The 22606-nt window shown below is 37.6% G+C and overlaps 2 protein-coding genes, 1 non-coding gene and 1 pseudogene across 4 annotated transcripts; 3 read left to right on the forward strand and 1 right to left on the reverse strand.

Moving 5' to 3' along the window:
• Positions 1-246: 246 nt before the first annotated feature.
• Positions 247-1966, forward strand: LOC18038978 (annotated as a pseudogene).
• A 365-nt stretch (positions 1967-2331) lies between these two features.
• On the forward strand, positions 2332-4076 carry LOC18038067 (F-box protein At2g02240). Its single transcript, XM_024182338.1, has 3 exons — positions 2332-2610; positions 3399-3520; positions 3608-4076. Exons 1-3 carry the CDS (start codon positions 2347-2349, stop codon positions 4074-4076), a joined length of 855 nt encoding a protein of 284 aa, XP_024038106.1. The 5' UTR covers positions 2332-2346.
• Positions 4077-15633: 11557 nt separating this feature from the next.
• LOC112097457 lies at positions 15634-15742 on the reverse strand. Its single transcript, XR_002904989.1, has one exon. It is a non-coding gene; the product is annotated as a small nucleolar RNA R71 (small nucleolar RNA).
• Positions 15743-17300: 1558 nt separating this feature from the next.
• Positions 17301-20913, forward strand: LOC18038068 (G-type lectin S-receptor-like serine/threonine-protein kinase At4g27290). Of its 2 annotated transcripts, none has more exons than XM_006428478.2 (7): positions 17301-18738; positions 19016-19120; positions 19227-19441; positions 19520-19730; positions 19862-20099; positions 20188-20335; positions 20453-20913. In XM_006428478.2, the coding sequence occupies exons 1-7, from the start codon at positions 17478-17480 to the stop codon at positions 20765-20767; spliced, it is 2493 nt and encodes an 830-aa protein (XP_006428541.2). In that variant the 5' UTR covers positions 17301-17477; the 3' UTR covers positions 20768-20913. The 2 variants fall into 2 exon arrangements, with proteins under 2 accessions (XP_006428541.2, XP_024038557.1); XM_024182789.1 differs by having other exon boundaries at positions 19311-19441.
• The last annotated feature ends 1693 nt before the right edge of the window (positions 20914-22606 follow it).

Below are 22606 nucleotides of genomic sequence, written 5' to 3' on the forward strand. Positions count from 1 at the left end.
ATAGAGCGCGAAGATGGAGCATTGACCATGACAGATAGAATCGTGATTTCGATTTCTAAGGTTACAATTTTTCCTATTTATAATTATTTACCCGATAGTTACATGACTAATTTTTTATTTTACAATTACAAAAGTAGCGCTTTGGCTTCAACAGGAAATGCCTTAAATGCACTTATGATGTCAACAAATTTTTAACTACTACTGGAATGGCAGTAAACTGCTAGTAGCGTAAACTTTGGTGATAAAATGTTGTTTTCACCAAACCATGGTACTGACTTTATGTGTTACAAAAATTTTAATGGAAATATGATAATATCCCTTCATCTTGTTTAATTACCTTAATGGCGACCAAATTTTCCCTCATTAATATGAGTCAAATGTAAACCCTAAACCTTATTTTTAACACAATAGATTTTACTACTTTAATTATACGGTACCCACAACTATATTGTATTACATAAATAATCAACTTAATGTAATTTAAAAAGTTTTGAAACCTCCAACTAAAATCCAACCCATTATTAAATGGGTTTTTAATAGTTCACTCATTAACGACTCAATCTAATAAGGTTAGACCCGAGAATTGATTTCATCGTGCAGTCATGTCGCATTAATTTTAATTAGTACCGTAATTCATTATCGAAAGTAATATTTTCATCTTATCAAAACTTGAAAACTCAAAACATCGTTTCACTAAAGGCAAAAACGCATCGTTTTGTTTGTTAAATATTTCCCATTTCCTTCATCAACTGAGGTTCAACCATTCGCGATCCACCATAATTCACAGCTGAAATTGCCATTCGCCATCCACAACTCACAACCACCACCACCCATGCCCAACCACCATCACCACCACCATCGACAACCATTACCCGATAGACACAACCATTCACAAAGCAGCACAGTTAATATATGTGCGTGTTTCAATAAATTACTCAGGATTGCTAAGATGTGACAAGAGTTGTAGATCAAGATGGATAAATTATCTACACCCTCATCTTAAGTGTGGGAATTTTACCAATGAAGAAGATAAACTCATTATCAAGCTTTATAGTTTGCTTGGAAACAAGTAATTAATTAAGTTTCTTCTCTTTTTTTACTTTTTAAATTTTTATTTGTTTAGGGTGGGTTAATTTAATTATTAGATCTAAAGAAACTCTTTTTTTTTACCAGGAAGAACAGACAATGAAATAAAGAATTGTTGGAATACACACATCAAGCGGAAGCTACTTAACCATGGCCTTGACCCTCAAACTCACCACCCCCTCAACCAAATTCATAACCATAATATTTTCAACAAATATACTATTAATAATAATGAAGAAATAAATCAACCTAAGAACTTGATCAAGCCCAAATCAGAATCATCTTTTGATAACAACACCACCACCACCAATAACAAGAACTACAGCACCAGTGGCATGACCACTGATGAAGAGCCACCATAAAATTTACCACTACATCAACAAGAGCAAAAGCAAATGCATAGCAGTAACCATTATCAAGAAAATCTCAACTTAGAGCTATCCATTGGACTTGCTTTTTCTAATTTTGCAGACTTAAAACCTCAACAGCAATGACAACAGCCACAACAGTAGAAGTAAGTCATTGATTACAACAAGTTTTTTGAAGTGAAGCAAGCAGTTTTTTTTTTCTTTTTTGTGTTAGCTACTAGAGTTTTGGAGAAGTGAACCATGTAAGAATTATACTCAAAATTCTAATGTGGTGAAACAAAGAGGAAGAGAAAGCAGTTGGTTTTTGTCGTTGCGTTTGCCTTATCTAAGCCAAACGACGTCGTTTTACAAAGCATTAAAACAAAAAATTAATAATAATAGACGAAACGGTATCGTTTTAAGACCGATTCGAGGTTTGACCCAGGTCAAACATTCGTGTTGATTCATTATTGCTCAGTGTTGCCGATTGCATGGCTAACATATCCTCAAGGTGTTTTGGTAATAAGAAATAACTTCTAGCCAGTGACCCGGTTGATAAGAGAAGTATATTCTTTTGACTTTATTGGATACAAGATTAAATAAAAATAATTTTCAAAATATTATCGTCGCATAAATAAGAGTTGTCTTTTTTTTTCAAATTAAAAAAAAAACTTTTTAAAGTAAAAGGCAAAAGAAGAAAAGGGAATTCGGTTCGGTTCCATAAGGCATATGGCTGGCCAGTGGCAATACTCTGGATCATTAACCAAAACTTAACTGCTAAGATTTCCTTGAATCTCTCACTCTCCACCGCTCTATAAAATGGCCAAATCAAAAACCACAAGAATCGAAACGACGAGATTCATCTGAGCGTCTGTCTCTCCATTTACCTTTTCTAATTTCCACGGAAGCAGAAATGGAGCTTTTACCCGAAGGTTGCATTGCCAACGCTATTTCCTTTACTACTCCTCGCGACGCATGCAGATTGTCTTCAGTTTCAACTATCTTCAAGTCGGCGGCCGAATCCGACGCCGTTTGGGAGAGCTTTTTGCCGCCCGATTACTCTACTCTTCTTTCGTCTTCTTCTTCTTCTTCTTCTTCTTCGCTGCGTTCCTCCTCTAAGAAGGAGCTCTATTTTAGCCTCTGTCATAACCCTATCCTCATCGACGAGGGCAAAAAGGTAGGAACATTTGCATACGTTATAATCACTTAATTCCTTTTATTTTCTTCTTTGTTCATAACCCATAATTGATTTTGATTTGGTTTTAATGTACGGTTTTTTTTAATCATTAATCCGAATGACTGAATCCATTAAAATTTTCAGTTTTTTTGTTGAAGATGCTTTTTATTTGAAACTGATTTCTTTTAAAACACCTCAAAATACACTTCTAATTATCTAGTTTTGGTAAAGATCTTCTAGCATTTGTTGACTTGTTTCGGTAGAATTTTACTGTATTTGTTAGAATTCATTCGGGGAGCTTGATGTCTGTTTTGGTGCTGCATGTTCTTTGTTGCAAGTGCTTGTGACACCACCAAAAGCATGTCTTTTAATTAAATGAAATCAGTTGTCTTGGGCCCGCGGGGGAATAAAAAAAGCGCTTTTAGAGAAAGCACTTGTTATGTGTCTCTAGATGGTGTTTTATCTTGTGGAGAAAAATTTAATAACATGTTGAAATCAACAATAATATCTTTTGGGAGTGAAAAAGCAGTTGGTAGTGTGAAAGGGAACTTGATTTGCCTTTTTCTTGAGAAACATTTGATAACTGATAATTGCTCTTATAAAATGTGCTTTTGCACTTCCACAAATATTTTTAATTCAAAAGTGATCTGTCCAAAACTCATCTAAACACTTTTGAAGTTGAAGTGCTTTTTTGGGAAAATTTTACCGTCATTTTCATGCGGTTTTGTCTTCTTCTTTCCTTACCTTGTTAATATAAGCAACGGTGCATATCTAATTGTGACATTCAGCAGAGCTTTTCGTTGGACAAGCAGAGTGGGAAGAAATGTTACATGATATCCGCGAGGGATCTTCTGATTGTCTGGGGTAATACACCTACTTATTGGAGCTGGACCTCTATTCCTGAGGCCAGGTTTGTTTCTTTTACTCATTGCTTTTGTTTGTTTATGTATTATTCTTTTCTGATGAGTAAAGATATATTGGCTATATCCAAAAATAGGTTTCCGGAGGTGGCTGAGCTTATCTGTGTCTGTTGGCTTGAAATCCGTGGCAAAATTAGCACTCGTAGTCTGTCTCCAGGGACACTATACACTGCATATCTTGTGTACAAGCTAACAGCAGGATCCTTCGGGTTTGAATATCAACCTGTAGTTGTGAGTGTTGGACTAGTCAGTGGTGAAAGCCAAACACGAACTGTTTATTTGGAAGAAGAAATAGGGCTAAGGCAAGGTTATCATGGCTTACTTAATCGCAGCAGCAGTCAGGCTTCAACGCCTAAAGAAAATGATGGCTATTTTCCTAAGGAGAGAAAAGATGAGTGGTTGGAGATCGAGTTAGGTGATTTTTTCAACGAAGAAGATGTTGAAGATGGTGAGCTGGAAATGAGCGTTTTGGAGTTGGCCTGTGGTCACTGGAAGTGTGGCCTCGTTATTCAAGGTATAGAAATCAGGCCAAAACTGGGTAAATAAATAAGAGGATCATTTTCCCCTCTGTAATCTGTATCACATTAGCATTGCGATGGACATCTGCTAGTTCTTCATTGTGTTAATTGCATCGTCAAAATTATGTTGTATTGTTTTTTTTTTTTTCCATTTCTCAGCATGTAATCTTTCTCTGAATTATCCGCATCGTCAAAACGATCTTGTATTGTATTTTATATTTTATTTTTCCATTTCTCTGCATGTAAACTTTCTCTGAATTATCCTGGTAAGATTATAATAATTTTTAGCTTCCATGCAAATTGATAGTTATTACAATTTCAGCTCGAACATTTTCTTAGAAGAGACCTGTAAACTGCAGTGTGTATGCAGTTTACATCATTATTTTCTTGTCGTTAGTAACTTCAAGGTTGGGGTTGAATGGTATTTAAAATAAAGCAAGGTTATTAAAAATGTTGTAAGTTTTACCTGTTGACCACGATTCATTCATCAAGCGTTCCCAAGCATCTACAGTAGTCAATTTATTAAGCTCCTCTACTTTTTCTCTATTCACTTAAGCTTCGGCAAAATGTACCACATGATGGGTTTACTCAAACTGATATTCATTTTCTTTCTTCTTCGCCTCAGTGAGAGTGTGCCTTGGTCTTATTGTCATCTCACTGGGCTGTGTGCTCAGTAGAGTGGTGGGCACCGTTGCAGTTGAGCAGGCTACAACGGATGATTTCTGTGTTGGAACCCCAATAGCAATTACAACTTGCCTCCAGCCTCCATCTCTTGAGTATTTTTTTGCTGCCTCTCACACAACCTTTTCTTCAACCTACCCAAGATTTCTAATGACATTGCTCCTATGCATGAGATCAAAAACCCGATCATGTGGTCAAATTTCAACAAATGTTTAGACTATAATAACATTGAGAGAAACTTATACGTTTCCACCTCCTTTGAACCAACCATATTGGTCTGACCTCGTGCAAAGGAACGAGTTCATTCGCTTGCAAGTTCTTCAATTTCTCATACCCTACCTTTGATGTACATACTTTCTAATGGTGATATCTTTATATAAGAGAAAATAGTCAGAAGTATAATTGAGTTAAGAAAATTTATCTTATCTTGTAGGATTTGAGTTTGATGAGGAATAGGACTTGTATTGTTTTATCCTATTTAAATTAGGACATGTTATTGGATATGAATCCTTAATGTGACGGGATGAGAGTTTTGCGCAACAAACCCGTGCAGTACTTAGATGACTTCTAGCACACAAGTCGTTAAATAAGCCTTGTAATTCTTTTCAAACTAGTGAAGCAAGAACTCTTGTGGAAATGTTAGAGAAAAGAAAGCAATATGGCCAAAATATATTTTTATTACACACTAAAATAATTTAGAAGAGAGCTTGAGAGTGTGATCGAGAATGTGTGTGTGTGTGGTGTGATGTGTGTGCAAATGAGGGGGCACACCCCTATTTATAGGTGTTGGGTGCTAAGTTCTTGAATCTTCCATGCAACTTGGATAAGTATCTCTACGACCTAAATGCTCAATGCTAGAAAAGTCTAGGATATTTACAATTGTAGAGAACTCTAAAATTTGGGCCCGGCTTGGATCATCGCTAAGTGCACCATAGCTGGCTAGTTGTGTTGGCTGCCCATTTTTAAGCGCATCCCATTTCTAAGTGCATCCCGCCTTTTGTGCTAAGTACAACTCGCGTCTAAGCGCACTCCATGTCTAGGCGGATTTTTGCTAAATGTACCTGTGCACACAGAATTAGCCTCCGTTGGTGGCAAATTTGAGCGGCCCGTGACAATCCTCCCCCACCTATGCTCACGGCGTCCTCGTCGCGTTCTCGTGCTTGTACTTTTGGACATGCTCTACGATTTGACATAGGTCTTCATTGCATTCCTATGTGGCTTTACTTTCGAGGAGGTTCCTTCACTTGTGATGCATGCGACCATCTTCTTCTCTTGCATGGCGTAGTGGCATCCCTTGTTGTTAAGCTTCCAGCTCTCATGATCCGTCTCTCGTCGAGGTGGGAGTGTCTTCGGAAGTTCCAGAGGCATAGTGTCCTTGATCTTGTCATGGACGACTTGTACCTATTGTGGGACTTGACAAGAGGGTTTACGAAATCCTCTCCCTTATTGGGTTACCGGATGGAGAACAAGTGGTCGAGATCCTTTTTTAATCCTCTTATGTATTGCATGACCGAGAGCGTCTTTCTCTCGAGCTGGGCGCGCTCGGCTGGTACCACACATGTCTTACTCCCATCGAAGATGCTTAGGGAGTTCGTGGCTGGTAAATGGAAAGCATGGACCTTGTCAAAGAATTCCATGCCAAGGATCATTATGAAGTCATCCATCAGCACTATCGATAAATCGAGTTTCCCGTTCCATGTCCTAAGCGTAACGTGCACACCTCGCGCTATTCCTGCAAATGGCTTGGCGTTGAGTTTACTGCCTTTATAGTGCCTCCATATTGGGTTGCTTTGAGGCCTAAACACTTGGCCTCTTCTTTGAAAATGAAGTTGTGCGTTGCTTCGGTGTCGAGGAGTGCACGAACGATATGGTCGTTCATAAGCACACTCTCGTATATGAGCCCTTTCATCATATGTACAGGCGGTGGGCTCACGAGTGCGCCAAGGCGCTAGAGTGAACCCATGCTGTGTTGGGGTTCCTCCGTAATCAGTGTGTACTGGCCCTTGAGCCGAACCACTAGAGCATGGGCTTCAAGGCTTGGGCGGCAACTATTTCTCTGATTTACTTTGCCCGCTCTTACCGTTTGGAGGCTTTTTCTACCCCCACTCCTTCAAGTTGTGGCCCTTGTCCTTCCAGCCCTTTCCCCCACCTTTACCATGGCTAGACCTCTTCTTCTTGGGTTAAGCGAAGTAATCAACAAGTGATTCCACAACGGCGATGGCGTCATCGAGAGTTTGTATGCCACGCCTATCAGGTTCTGCCTTAGCCCAATCCTTGAGACCATCTTGGAAGTAGAAGAGAGAATCCTTATCGGACCTGTCGAAAATTTGAAGAGTAAAGGTAGTGAAGTCGTTGATATAGTCGCGACACTACCGGTTTGCTTGAGCCGACGAAGTCGCGCTCGAGCTTCCTTCTCCACGCTGCTTGAGGCAAAGTGCTTGTAGAGTTCTCGTTGGAACTCAGCCCCTGTATTGGTTCCGCAAATGCCCTTGCCCATGTCGCCATGCTTCCACCGCCATCATAGTTGTACGGTGCCTCATAGGAATGTAGGTGCGGTGCCTACCTTCGATGCTTTGTCACGAACACCCATGGTATCGAAGTATTGCTCTCAACCAAATAGGAAGTTGTCGACGACAGTAGCATTACATGCACCATCACACGTATCTGATTTTGGCACGTCGATTCGGCTTGCATCACTCGAGCTTGTGGAAGCTAAGCTAGCGGAGAGTGTGTGCTTATGCCAAGCCCAATTCGAGCAGACTTCATCGACCTCTGTACGGATCGCTCGTAGCTCGCTTTGCATGAAGCTATGTAATTTTTGCAACTCATCATGAAAGGCTCGAAACTCCCCTCGAAGTGAGTCGGCTTAATCTTGTATGAGGGCCTTGGTGACTACTGTGGACTCACTATACTCACCCTCGAGACCATCAACCCGCACCTCCAAAGTATCGAGGGTGTCTTGGATAGCGGACATCGAAGTTTCAAGCGTGGTTATGTGAGGCTCTAAGGCATTTACAGAAGCAGCCTTGGACTTGCCATGGGACTTAACTTGTGTGCGTCCCTCCTCATTGCCACAGACTTGCTCCGGTACCTTCACACCGACTACGCCCTCTTATGTTGTGCTCGGAGGGTTGGCCGTTGCTCGTTGAGCTAGCTTGTGTGGGTGCAAACCTTAGCTCTGATACCACTTCTCACGGAAAATGAGTTTTGCGCAGCAAACCCATACAGCAATTAGATGACTTTTAGCACACAAGTTGCTAAGTAAGCCTTTAGATTCTTCTCAAACTAGAGAAGCAAGAACGCTTGCAGAAATGCTAGTGAAAAGAGAGCAATATGGCCAAAATATATTTTTATTATAAAATAATTTACAAGAAAGCTTTTGCAAAAGCGCTTGAGAGCATGATCGAGAATGTGTGTGTACTGGTGGGTGGGTGTGTGTGTACTGGTGGGTGGGTGTGTGTGTGTGTGTGTGTGTGTGTGGTGTGTGTGCAAATGAGGGGGCACACCCATATTTATAGGTGTTGGGTGCTAAGTTCTTGAATCTTCCATGCAACTTACATAAATATCTCTAGGACCTAAATGCTCAATTCTAGAAAAGTCTAAGATATTTACAATTGTAAAGAACTCTATAATTCAGGCCCGGCTTGGATAATCGCTAAGTGCACCATAGTTGGCTAATTGTGTTAGAGGCCCATTTCTAAGCGCATCCCATTTCTAAATGCATCTTGCCTTTTGTGCTAAGCACAACCCCCGTCTAAGCGCACTCCATGTTTAGGCGGACTTTTACTAAATGTACCAGTGCGCGTAGAATTAGTCTCCGTTGGTGGAAAATTTGAGCAGCCCGTGACATTAAGCTCAAGTTTAGTAAAAATATAGGGGTGTGTATGTGTATTAAATGTAATTGCTACTCCATTCATTGGATCTTCTGAGAATTGACCCCATTCTTCTGAGATTCAAAAACCTCATATCCTTAAAATCTTTGTTAGTAGTCGATAAATTCGGGACTAATCTCTTTATTTTTTGCCGTGGTGACAAATAATACTAGCTATCATGGTCTTTCGAGTTACTCTTGAATTTGATTCATCTTTTCAGTTCCTGAAATGTGGGCTCAGGTAAAATTGCTCGTGCTTATATTGCGTATAGACCTCATAACATTCTCCACCCATTTAACAACAATCGACAAGAAGCTAAGCCTAGTGAAGCTGACATTTTTCCAAAGGTTGCATGTGTAGTCTTATTCCACAATCTAATAATTTTGAACAAATAGCTACCGCACCATAACGAGAGTACTTGGTTTTTTACCATGTTTTGGTAACTTCATCCTTACAAGTCAAGAAATGTCATACTTCTCCCTAATCATCTTGAGATCATGTCTTGAAGAACCTATTCCATCTTATCCATATCATACTCTATAGGTTGAATTCTAGCTACAGGGCTCATGTCAAGTTTAACTCTTCTTTTCTTTTTCCTCTTATTATGGTCACTCGATCCTCTGTCCTTTAAGGTGGTGTACCTAACCTCATCCAAATTAAATTTGTTAGCGTCTATTTGCCTAAAAATTAGATAATCCTTAGTTCTTTCTGAATCTACTTCGGCTTTACTGTCTATCAAATCTGTCATAGTATCTCTTTCATTTACAAAAGCTCTACCCAAGGATTTTGTGCAGATATCTTGTGAATATCTACTGTTATACCCATATTTTTAATCAAACCCAAGCTCAAAGATCAACGTCCAATTGCATGTCCTAATCTAAATAAGATAAAATAATATAAGTCATAATCCTCATCAAACTCAAATCCTAGAAAACAGGAGATAAAGTTTACTAATTAATTATATTTCTGACTATTTTCTCTTATATAAAAGGTCACCACTCGAAAGTATATAAAAAAAAGGTAAGGTATGCAAAATATGCATATTGGAGGAGGAGGTACAATATCCTATAAGCTTTTTCTCTTACTGACTTTCTCTTCTTTTATTACTTATTTGTTATTGTTCTACTCTCGATCTCTGACTTAAACATCAGAGAGTTTATGTCGGTAACACCCTTAGCAAGCTCTGATGAGTTATTATTCTGTAGGACTCCGACCACCAAGCTCTTTATGTTGAGGACATCAAACTCCAACACAGTATATATCCCGAGTAAACGAACTCTTTCTCAACTCTTATTGTTAAGCCAAATTTTAGTATGTAACAGTTGGCATGTCTTTGGGCAACGACCAAAAAGTCTAAATAGCTCAATCGTTAAGGATAAATAAACAACAAAAACAACTATCACGAATCAAGAAAGAAAGAAAATGGGTTGGATAAACCCGAAAGAAATCAAGCCACCACTAACAGCAGCCAAAATACTACATATTCAATCTCTAAGGACCACTATTGAAACCCTCAAAGAATCACCGAGCAAGACATCACTTACACTGCCGCTGAAAAATGGCCAGTAACAACCATAAGAAGCTACAATTTTTGCAAAATTATTGTCGCAATCTGATGCAGATTTTTTGACCCGTCACACCTAAGTTTTGCTCCTAGCAGAAGACCTTCAAATTCCAACCATCACCGTCGTCCAAAAGCCTCCAGATTTGCCAATAAAATATGCGCGACTGCAACTCTCTAACCACTTGGGGTTTGTTCCTTGCTGCATCTCCTTTAATTTCTAATTGCTACCAACAACTAAAAGCCATCAAATTTGTTGTACACAGCCATCAAAACCAAATGCAGTTGAGGGTCCCAATTTGTCATCGCCAACTGCACGTCTGTAAGACCCTAAGCGAATCCCACATCGGCAAAGTAAGGGAGAGATGCTGGGTTTATAAAGGGTGATCCATATCTTAATTGGCAAGACGCTTTTTAGTGTGTATGGGTGCTTTATGAACAAAATCGTGCGGGCCTTGTTAAGGCCCAAAGCGGACAATATCCTGCCAAGTCTAAGTTAGGTCATGATAGATGGTATCAGAGCGGCTCCATGTGTCCTCGTGAGCGATAGTGGGGTAAATCTCAACGAGGACGCTAAGTCCCTAAGGTCGGGTATATGTAACACCCTAGGCGAATCCCATATCGACAAAACAAGTTATAGATGTTGGGTTTATAAAGGGTGATCCACACCTTAATTGGGAAGACGCGTTTTGGGTTGTATGGGCACTCTAGGAACAAAACCGTGCATTCCTTGCTAAGTCCCAAAGCGGACAATATCTCGCCAAGTCTAGGTTGAGTCATGAAAGATTGTATCAGAGTGGCTCCGCGTGTCTTCTTAAGCGATGATGGGGCAAACCTCAGCGAGGACGCTGAGTTCCTAAGGGGGTGATCAACACCTTAATTGGCAAGACACGATTTGGGGTTTATGGGCGCCTCAGGAATAAAACTGTGCGGGACTTATTTAGGCGCAAAGCAGACAATATTTTGTCAAGTCTAGGTTGGGTCATGACAAATAGTATCAGAGCAGCTCCGCGTGTCCCCTTGAACGATAGTGGAGCAAACCTCAATAAGGACGCTGAGTCCCTAAGAGGGTGTATGTAACACACTAGGCGAATCCCACATCAACAAAGCACAGGGAGAGATTCTAGGTTTATTAGGGGTGATCCATACCTTAATTGGTAAAGATATGTTTTAAGGTGTATAGGCGCCCCAGGAACCAAACCGTACGGGCTCTATTAAGTCCCAAAGCGGACAATATATTGCCAGGTCTGGATTGAGTCATGACAACTTCAGTGCAAACTGCCACTACCATTAGGCTCCATGCAAGCTGAAGATTCTATCTTAGCCACAACCGTTTGATTTCCAACTACCATGGTCGGCTAAGTAAAACTTTAAAATCCCAAAATTATAATCTTACCCCTTTATTGTTTTAATTTATGGTTTTGCCATGCTTGCCTCATCTTTAAGCTTCATTACATGATTTTGCTCGACTTCATACTCATAAGCCTCAATCTCACAACACTTAGTTTAGCCTCATCATTTTTGCCTCGACCTCAGGCTCATGACCTCATAATATTTAAGTACTCCTCCTGTTATTCAAGTTATCTTCATGGCATTCTAAAGGTTCCTAATATCTCAGCCAAATGATAATTATTTTGTCCTTTACTATGGCTTGATCTTAATTATTTTGGCCCTCATCTACGACCCAATTATAATTATATTAGCCCTCATCTATGGCCCGATCTCAATTATTTTGTTTCTTGTCGCGGCCCGACCTTGATTATTATGGCCCTTGTTGTGGCTCGAATACAAGATACCTAGCATTTGTCGAGGCCTTATTTTAATTTTGAGGCCCATCTCATGACATTTAAGATCTCGACATATCATTCAATTTGTCCTTATGACATTTGAGATTTCCTCATATCTTTTGATCATTTGGAGTAGTTGATCACATATAACTAAAAGACTAAATTTTGTCATTACTACTTGGTCAATGAAGTTAGGGGTACTACCACCATCGATGAGGATTGTCACAACCTTATTCTACAATTTTCTTATAAAATGAAGGGTTTTTGGACGAGTTATGCCAGCAATGATGTGGAAAGAAATTCCAGTCAGCGTTTTTGTCAAAGGTAGGTCTTTATTTAGATTGCGAGTATCAAAAGGGGCAATCAACGGAGGGTCTTCAATCATGAAAAGTTATGCCTTTAATAATGGTGGGCTGAAAATAATTTCTCATCATAATAATAGCACAATCGGCGAGATCGTGCTTGTTGGTTAGACAATCACCAAATAAGAGGAGAAGCATTGGCACATATTGTGTCCTTAGCCTTAGGGGCCAATACCTTAGTAAAATTAGTTAGGGTTGGCTGCCATAGCATAGATATTAATGTTGGTCGAGAAAAAGTGACTACTGCATTTGTAAAGTAAATTTCGCTCCTCAATTTGTCTTGCCATATTAATGATGTCAGCCAAGGTACAGGACTATTTAATAGTGACATCTAGTCGTATCTCATCATGCAAGCCTATAACAAAACGACCAAATAAAATAGTTTCAGGCAAGCCATCCATTTGATAAGAAAGCATTTAAAAAAATTCCTGATACTCGGCCACTAAGAAAGTTTGTTTTAGGTGTGTTAAAGCTTCAAAAGGATTCTCATAATCCGTTGGACCAAAGCGAAGTAAGACATCTTTAGTAAACTCAGTCTAAGTCTCAAGTCCTTTGAACTTGGTTAACCATCGATGCCAATGGAGTGTTACTCTTTCAAGATGAAAAAAGACCAATTAGACTTGCTATTTCGAAGCAAAGTTTTGGAAATCAAAGTGTTGGTAGACTTTGTAAATCCATCTAGTTGGGTTGTCATCACTAAACTTTGGGAAAGAAAGTTTAAGTTGGGTATGGGACTGATCTAGATTGGAGGTGTAAAATAAGATTGGTTGGTGTAAGAGAATGTGAGCAGTGGCGAACGTAAATGAGGGAATTATTGATTGCACCATATGTGCTTGCTAACTATGCCATCCAGTTGCCATCAACTCAAAGGCACTTTACATGTTATTCATCTTGCTTGTTGATTTCCCCATCCTGGGAAGTGTGTTGAAGATACAAAAATTGAAGTTTAGTAAGGATTGTTTATAGGGCGGTGCAAACTTGGTCAAAACTTAAAGTCATGTATTGTAAGAATTTCTTGAACCTCTTCACAAAATTCATAATTAGATTTATTGTGTGTGGCCATGGATCGTTGGATGCTCTAATAACACTTGATCAATAATTTGCATGGACTAACGTAACAATAACTAAAAAAGGAAAAGAAATTTAAAGAAAAGAATCGCTTTGTGGACAATAGTTCTTTTGATACTTTATTCAAACAACTATTAGGCTTTTTATAAAAGCCAATGGGAGCACATGATTCACATTACTAACTACCTATAAACAACAAAAGATGCACATAAAGCAGTAATGCATGGAACACATAATAATAAGAAAGGGGGGCAATATTGCACTCGTAGTTAGCAAACCATATGTCAAGTACCCATTTATTTTCAAAACTAAACTAAAAACTATATCCAAGCATGGTCAAAGTACGTGGGAAGCTTTATTGGTTATTGCTTGTTATATGGACACATATCAAAGAAATGGTCATGTTTTCCTTAGAAACATCAAACCAACACACTTTAATAACTATACCTATTCAAAACTTTAGTTTATCAACATTATTCATATAAATTCTAAACAAAGAAAAAAATAAAATCAACAATAGAGGATGAACGGTAAAATAGAGGAATGACTTAGGGAAACAGACTAGTTGATCCTTTTTCAGATTTCCTTTCTTTTTCTTTTTTACTTTCTACTATTATTACCTTACTAGATTATTTTCTCTTCTGATTCCTTTGTCGCTCTTCCCCTTTTCCTTCGTCATTTTAATTTTCAAATTGCTTTAAGTTTCTAATAAAATCCCTAACCATTTCAAACACAATATCTACTATTGCCGGTTGAATTACTCACTCAATTGGCGCTTTTCGGTTACTTCCCTCCATTTTTCACTAGGTGTACGATTATCTGCTAGTGTTTAAGATCTTGCCACGTAGTCGATGATGACGGAACATGCCTATTCGCTGCACATGTGCACGTCATATCCTATTAATGAGTGCACATTTCCAAGAAAATTTTTAACATTATTATTTCATACATGTTTGACTTTGATCTTATCCTCAAATATCTAATGTCCTTATACCTTGCATATATATTAGAGTTGTTACGATTACCCAATTATAATCTTATGTTATACTATCTTCATAAGTTCTCTTGTCCTATTTCTAGCACAGGTGAAATAAAAGGACTCCTTATTATACCTTATTTTTCTAACCATTACATGTCGATAGTGTAAACCAAATACGACAATAGTTATGGTATATGCTACCTTACCAAGCATTCCAAATACTATGTGAATTTTGTAAGATTTGTCAATAAAAGGGCATCAGCCCACAATGTAAGTATTTTGGATTCTCAAGTAAAAAAACAATACCAGAGCTCTCTCTTTTTCTATTTAGAACTCTCTTGCAATTATCATCTAACCACTTGGTTTCAGGCTTAAGCATCAGAAGGTCTTCACTGGCAACAATCATGGCACCCTTACTTTGTTGTTTTCACTGTCTTGTAGGCCATCATACCCGATTTGTTGAAGTCTTATAGCACCACGCCGAGGATAGTTCCTATCTTGATCTCTATAAAAACCCAATCACAATGTTGAGCCGAACTTTAATGTCAGCAATATATAAAATGATTAAATATAACATGAAACTATTTCACACATAATAAAAATTTAGTGTTTATGTATATTCTAATATCATTATGAACATTAATATCATCAAAAATTATATGGTATGACCATTTTTCTTTTTGTAAATTTTTTACTTTATTGGTGGGTTCAACCACCAAAATTGTTATTTAATTTTCTTTCGTACACTTATATTATTTGCTTATTTATTTTTTTATTTTATTTTGTTATCAATTTGTGTAAATATTATCTTTATAACATAACCATTGCATGAGAATCAAGGCGAAAACGTTTTGGGCGAACTTAACCCTCAAATTGATCAGGGAGACAACCAATCTCAACATGGGCATGATCAGAATCAACCAAGAACTCTGAGAGACTACATGAATCCAACCAGAACCGGAGCACCGTCGTGTATAGTATTTCCTCCAGAAGCATCTCGATTCAACTTTAAACCAGGTATTATCCAACTTTTACTAACATTTCATAGTTTAGAATCTGAGAATCCGTACTTGCATCTAAGAGATTTTGAGGAAGTTTGTAATACATACACGGACCAAAATTGTAGCATGAACATAATTAGATTAAAGCTTTTTCCTTTTTCATTAAAAGATAAAGCTAAAACTTGGCTACAAAACCTTAGATCTGGATCAGTAAGAACTTGGAATAACATGCAAGAACAGTTTTTGAAAAAAAAATTTCCACCTCATAGAACAAATTCTTTTAAAAGGCAAATCACTTCTTTCACTCAAAAAAATGGAGAAACATTATACCAATGTTGGGATAGGTTTAAAGAGTTGCTTAACATATGCCCACATCATGGTTTTGAAACTTGGCGATTGGTCACTTACTTCTATGAGGGTTTAATACCCCAAAGTAGACAGTTTGTTGAAATGATGTGTAATGGTGAATTTAAGGATAAAAATCCTGAAGATGCACTAGATTACCTTGACCAATTAACTGAAAATGCACAACATTGGGATACTGTTGGAACTTTTGAATTGACAAATAAGCAACAATCATCTCCATCTAGTGGAGGAATCCATAACCTTAGGGAAGATCATGATTTACAAGCAAAATTCACATCCCTAGTTAGGAAAGTTGAAGCTTTGGAGCATAAAAAGAGTTATCAAGTAAAATCTGTTCAAGAAATTGCATGTAACATATGTAATTCGAATGATCATTTCACTCAAGAGTGTCCCACTTTGCCTGCACTTAAAGAATGTCTAAATGATCAAGCTAATGTCATTAACACTTTCAATAAACCAAACCCATATTCACAGACTTATAATCATGGTTGGAGAAATCATCCGAATTTGAGTTGGAGGAATAATAATAATGCACAATCTTCACAAGCACCACCTTCACAAAATTTTCAAAATCCTCAGCCTTATGCACCATATGTTCCACCACCCTGGAAAAATCTGGAAGACACAATGCATTCATTCATCAGAAAGCAAGATGTTATTAACAATCAAAATGCACAAACTTTTTCTAATTTGAAAGATACTCTTGCTAAAATTGCTTCTGCACTCACCATTCAAGAAAACGAAAATTTCCAGCCCAACCACAATCAAATCCTAAAATTTAACAAAATCCACCCACAGACCAAGTCAAGTCAGTTATAACTTTTCGTAGTGGTAAGGTTGTTGATAGACCTATGCCTAAACCTTATGAAAATAATGAAAATTCAAAGGGTAAGGAAGGACTTAATGAACTTACACCTAGTGAAGAAGTAACTAGTGTTCCACCTGAACCACCATTTCCACATGCATTGAATAAACCAAAGAAATCAAACCACTTGTCTATATAATGAATATGACAAGCTCTATTTTTTAACCATTAGTGTAGTATATACTTTATCCTGTATTATTTATACTAATGATAACTAAGCTAAAACAATAATCTTATAACTACACTTTTTTAAGCTATAACCTCAGTAATAAAATTAATTTGGTCCCTATATTATAATTATAGAGTAGTTTTAGTGTAGTAGGTGCTTTAAATCAATTTTTATTAGCTTAGACTTAAATATTAAATTTGTTTATTTTTTTGGGAAGAATTGTGAGATAAGTCCTCAGAAGGCTCCATCAACGTCCTGAAATTAATATTGAAAAAGATTACAAGCTTGGGGGCTATTATCAGGAATGATGATGGGGAGATTATGTCAGCAACTACATGAAAAACACAATTAATTGTAGATCATTAGACGCTATAGGAACCGAACGAAAGGCTCGAATATCCTTTCTCTGGAAAGTCAATAATCGAATGATAAAGTATTTCAAAATTTCAAACTAACTTATAAAATTGCTTACGACAAGGACAAAGAAATAGAAAATCTGGCAATAATTTATTTTTTTTATCATTAAACACAAACGTATTTTTCCACCCATACTCAGCGTTTTGGAAAGTTTACAAGACTTCAAAAGTTAACATCATGAGAATTGAGGTCAAGAAACAGACTTGTTTGTTTCACAGCTGACCGAGACTTTTGTTTTCATAAATTGAAATGAACCCGATCTCAAAACAATTATTAGAGATTTTTCTTCTCTGTTTTATGAATGGAGAATCGTCCATGCTTCAACATCTTTCGTTCTTTGATCTTCTTGTTGGGCATAAAGGTTTCATTAGCAGCTGATACACTAACCCCAGCATCGTTCATCCGTGACGGCGAGAAGTTAGTTTCATCTTCTCAAAGGTTTGAGCTAGGCTTTTTCTCCCCTGGAAAATCAAAGAACAGGTACGTGGGACTATGGTACCAGAAGATCCCTGATACGGTTTTATGGGTTGCCAATAGAAATAGTCCTATCTCCGATCATAACGCAGTATTAACCATTGGCAACAATGGAAATCTCGTTCTTCTCAACCAAACAAACGGCACTATCTGGTCTACAAACGTATCTAGCCAAGTGAAAAATCCAGTGGCAAGACTCTTAGATAATGGAAACCTCGTTATTAAGGATAACTCCAGCAGTCATACTACTGAAAGCTACTTGTGGCAGAGCTTCGACTACTTAACAGACACTCTGTTACCAGACATGAAGTTGGGCTGGGACTTGAAGACTGGTCTGAAACGATATTTATCATCATGGGAAAGTGCTGACGATCCATCCCCTGGGAAGTTTACCTACGGACTTGACATTCAGGTGTCGCCTAAATTATGCACGTTCAATGGTTCTGCAAAATATACCTGTACCGGACAATGGAATGGAGCTGCCTTTGTAGCTGCTCCATATTCAAACTTTCTTTATGATCAAGTTTTGGTGGAAAATAAAGATGAAATTTCTTTCAGGTATGAGTCCTATAACAGTCCAAACATAATGATCTTAACAGTCAACCCCTCGGGTCTGCTCACGCGTCTAATATGGAACGAGAGGAGCACTGCGTGGGACCTTGTTTTCTCAGTTCCAGATGGATATTGTGGTAATTATGGGCATTGTGGTCCCAACAGTATTTGCAGCCTGGACCAGACACCTATCTGTCAGTGTTTGAGGGGATTCAAACTCAAATCACAAAACAACCAGACTTGGCCCAGAAAATGTGAAAGATCTTCAGATTGCAAAAGTGGAGACCAGTTTATAAAGCTTGATGACTTTAAAGCGCCTGATTTGCTAGAGGTTTCCCTAAATGACAGTATGAATTTGAATCAATGTCAGGCTAAGTGCTTGAAGAACTGTTCCTGTAGAGCTTATGCCAATTCCAAACTAACAGGAGGAGGCAGTGGCTGTTTAATGTGGTTTGGGGATCTGATTGATCTCAGAAAGCCAATTAGCAACTTCACCGGACAGTCTGTCTACATACGAGTGCCCGCTCCAGAACAAGGTACAGTTTTTGCATTCTGGAATCAACTTTTTTCATTATGGAAGTTGATGTAGCAAAACTTCTCCAATTGTTTGTCATAGTAAGGCTTCATCCTAAAAGCTAAGCCAAGAGTTTAAGGAATTAATTTGTGAAAGAACAGATGAACAAAGCTAACAAACAAAGAAACCAACATAGGTCAGAAGTAGCTTAAGTAATTAAGTTATCTGGCTCAGCTTGATAACATGTTTATCTGCAATTCGTTTGATTTCTTTGATAACATGTATGTTTCTGGATGTAGGAAACAAGAAACTACTCTGGATAATTGTAGTACTTGTTCTTCCGGTGGTACTTCTTCCTTCTTTTTACATATTTCGACGAAGGAGGAGAAAACACAAAGAGAAAGGTAAATTTTTTCCCTTCATATCACTCGGTGATATTTTCATATGATAAGGCATGTGATAAAGCATGTATAATTACAATTTTAAAAGTTGTTAGTCATACCGAAACAGAGAATATGGAAGCAAACTGGGATCTGTTAGCATTTGACATAAATATGAGCATTACAACAAGAACAAATGAACTCTGTGAAGCAGATGGAGAAGGAAATGATAAGAGCAAGGATTCTTGGTTGCCATTATTCAGCTTGGCCAGTGTATCTGCTGCTACAGAAAACTTTTCTACGCAATGTAAGCTTGGAGAAGGTGGCTTTGGCCCTGTTTACAAGGTAGAATTGTTGCTACCTCAAATGTCCTTAATGAAGTGCTGCTGGTGTAAAACATTAACAAAATAAAAAAAAATGCAGGGTCGACTACTTAATGGACAAGAAGTTGCAGTTAAAAGGCTCTCAAATCAGTCAGGGCAAGGACTCACTGAGTTTAAAAATGAGATGATGCTTATAGCAAAACTCCAACACAGACACCTTGTCAGACTCTTTGGTTGCTGTATAGAACAAGGCGAAAACATTTTAATCTATGAGTACATGCCTAACAAAAGCTTGGATGTTTTCCTTTTCGGTATGTGATTTATCATTCACAAGATTTAAGTATTTCCACTACTTTCCAGTGCTCTGTCGAATTTTATCATCTCCATTTTTTTAACTTGTTATCATTTACGCTGATCAGTATTCATTTTGGCATTGCAACAGATCCAAAGAAAAAGCGCCTGTTAGGTTGGCAAGCACGTGTTAGAATCATTGAAGGAATTGCTCAAGGGCTATTATATCTTCATCAGTATTCTAGACTAAGAATTATTCACAGAGATCTTAAAGCAAGTAATATTCTCTTAGACAGTGACATGAACCCCAAAATATCAGATTTTGGCATGGCAAGAATATTTGGTGGTGATGAGTTGCAGGGAAATACTAAACGGATTGTTGGAACTTAGTAAGTAAAACTCCATTCCTGAAAAATGATGTTTGCTTGTCCTGTTTTCTTAGATCACTCAATATTAATTGAAACAATGGAAATTTAGTGGTTACATGTCACCTGAATATGCCCTGGAAGGCCTGTACTCCATCAAATCAGACGTGTTTAGTTTTGGAGTATTAATGTTGGAAACATTGAGTAGCAAGAGGAACACTGGCGTCTACAATAGTGATTCCTCTAACCTTCTTGGATATGTAAGTGACAAATTGTTTCACTTATGTTCCATCTTTAATGAGTAAAATATAAATTGGAAAAGTCAAAAATTGCTTCTGTAAATTAAACTAATATTGATCGTGGACATTTCTTTTCAGGCTTGGGGCTTATGGAAAGATGACAGAGCTCATGAATTGATGGATCCAGTAATAAAGCAAGATGAAGTATCATTGCCAATGCTGATTAGATACATAAACGTGGCTCTTCTCTGCGTTCAAGAGAATGCAGCTGATAGACCAATCATGTCGGATGTTATCTCGATGATTGAGAGTGAGCATCTTAATTTACCTTCTCCCAAAGAACCTGCTTTTACAAACAGTAAAAACGTGAACAATTCATCTCATTCCAACAGTGGAACGTCCCAGTTTTATTCCGTGAATGATCTAACTGTTTCATTAATCTATCCTCGATAGTCACCTATCTGGGCAGCATCGATTATTTTGCTTCTTTGTTTGATTTCTCTATTTTCTCCAGTTTTAAACTTCGTAAAGCAAGTGAGGAACTGTATAATGCAATATAATTCTGCATGTTTACGGCAGCATATCTGTTCTGCTGATAACTCTAAATGGCTCATTACATGCTACCTTTGAAGACATATTTCCCTTCTCTATTTATTTATTTATTTGGTATTTGAAGGCAAATAATCTAATGTTCAATACAGCAGACAATCATTCAGTAGCTATATCAGTTCAAAGAATAACATTTTATATTGTTCATCTGGAATAAGTGACATCATTAGTCAATTTATTATAGATTTGTGACAAATTGCAGTAATTCACAAAACCAATTGCCTCATGCAATTTTTAAATATACGTCAAGTACTGAACACGGAAAGAGAACTTGACACAAATGATTAGTCAGGGACCACAAACACCGTGATTATCAAGGAATTAGAAAGTCTACATAATTTAAAAAATCTCATGTATTTAAAATGGAATGAATAAACAAATCAATGGATTGCGTCAGATTTTGTAGTAACCAGAATGCCAAAATAACTAAACAATTTTTACTACTGCCCAAGATCTTGACAGAGATCAATTAAGATGCAAACTAATGTGAATCTGAATGGGATCATTGAAATCAATGGACTCAATCTATCAAGAACTTATATCAACGCACAAGAATCAAATGAACTGCAATACAAGCCAAAGATCAAACGGAGACGCACAATATTACAAGGTCACCCACTTCTCAGTGACCTGTATCCACGGGGATGAACTCGATCAGCTTCTTAATTAATTCAATGGAGAATTAAAAGGTTTTTTAGAATTGATTACAGAGAACAAAAATACAAGTTTCTCTCTCTACAATATCTCTCTATAGCACTTTACACATGAGCCCAAAACCCTCCCAACGACCAGCTTTTAAATCGGAATCAGCTGCGACTTATAAACCCAGAATGCACAGATTGCTGCCACGTATCATAACGGTTTTAACGACCTCTGCTTAAGCTTCTCAGGCATTGCTCACGAGTCTCACTTAATCAGCCACCAAAACGCTTGAAATAAACATGTGTTGATGCTTGCGAATTGAATCATGAGTCACGCGAGTTGCATATGACTAATTTAAACACAGATAAGGCTGATACGCTGTCGTTTTTGGACCCAGGTTTTAATTCGCGCGACTCTTGACAGATATTGATGTTGAAAGCACTTGTAAGTTATTCGCCAGGCACATATAAAATTTGCGAGCATTTTTTTTTTATTAGTTATTCTAAATATCAGCATATTGGATGGGAATTACGCTGCAACACCAAACTACTACTCATTCGGGCCACGTAAATTCTCAACTATGTTTCGGTGGCCCTCAAATTGGAAAAAGATGTAGGATAAGATTATGAGTCTTATTCGAGTACGTAAAAAATATTCCACTAAATATGTTGTAATCTCAAAGAGTTTGTCAATTATCTTATTTAATAAAATTACTTATTTTGTATTTTTTTTTCATTTCTCTTGAATTTATCATCGTAGAGGTGTTTGGACTCGATCGTTATCTATTCTTATCGTGGTTTTTATCTGCTTTTTAATTGAACGTATTTTAGCGATCAATAAAGTATCATTATCTTACTTGTGCTGTTTTATTTAGTTATTATATTGTTCATTTAAACATGTTAAAATAATGCACTTTAACAATCACAACATATTATTTGACAGGTTTGGTGGATCCCATAATCCTATCATGAGGTCTCTCTACCTACCAAATGTCGAGTTCGATTGTAAGACTACCCCACACAAAGACTTTCGTTTTCTAAG

The sequence above is a fragment of the Citrus clementina genome, unplaced genomic scaffold, assembly GCF_000493195.1.
Source record: "Citrus clementina cultivar Clemenules unplaced genomic scaffold, Citrus_clementina_v1.0 scaffold_6, whole genome shotgun sequence".
NCBI classification, from domain to species: domain Eukaryota; kingdom Viridiplantae; phylum Streptophyta; class Magnoliopsida; order Sapindales; family Rutaceae; genus Citrus; species Citrus x clementina.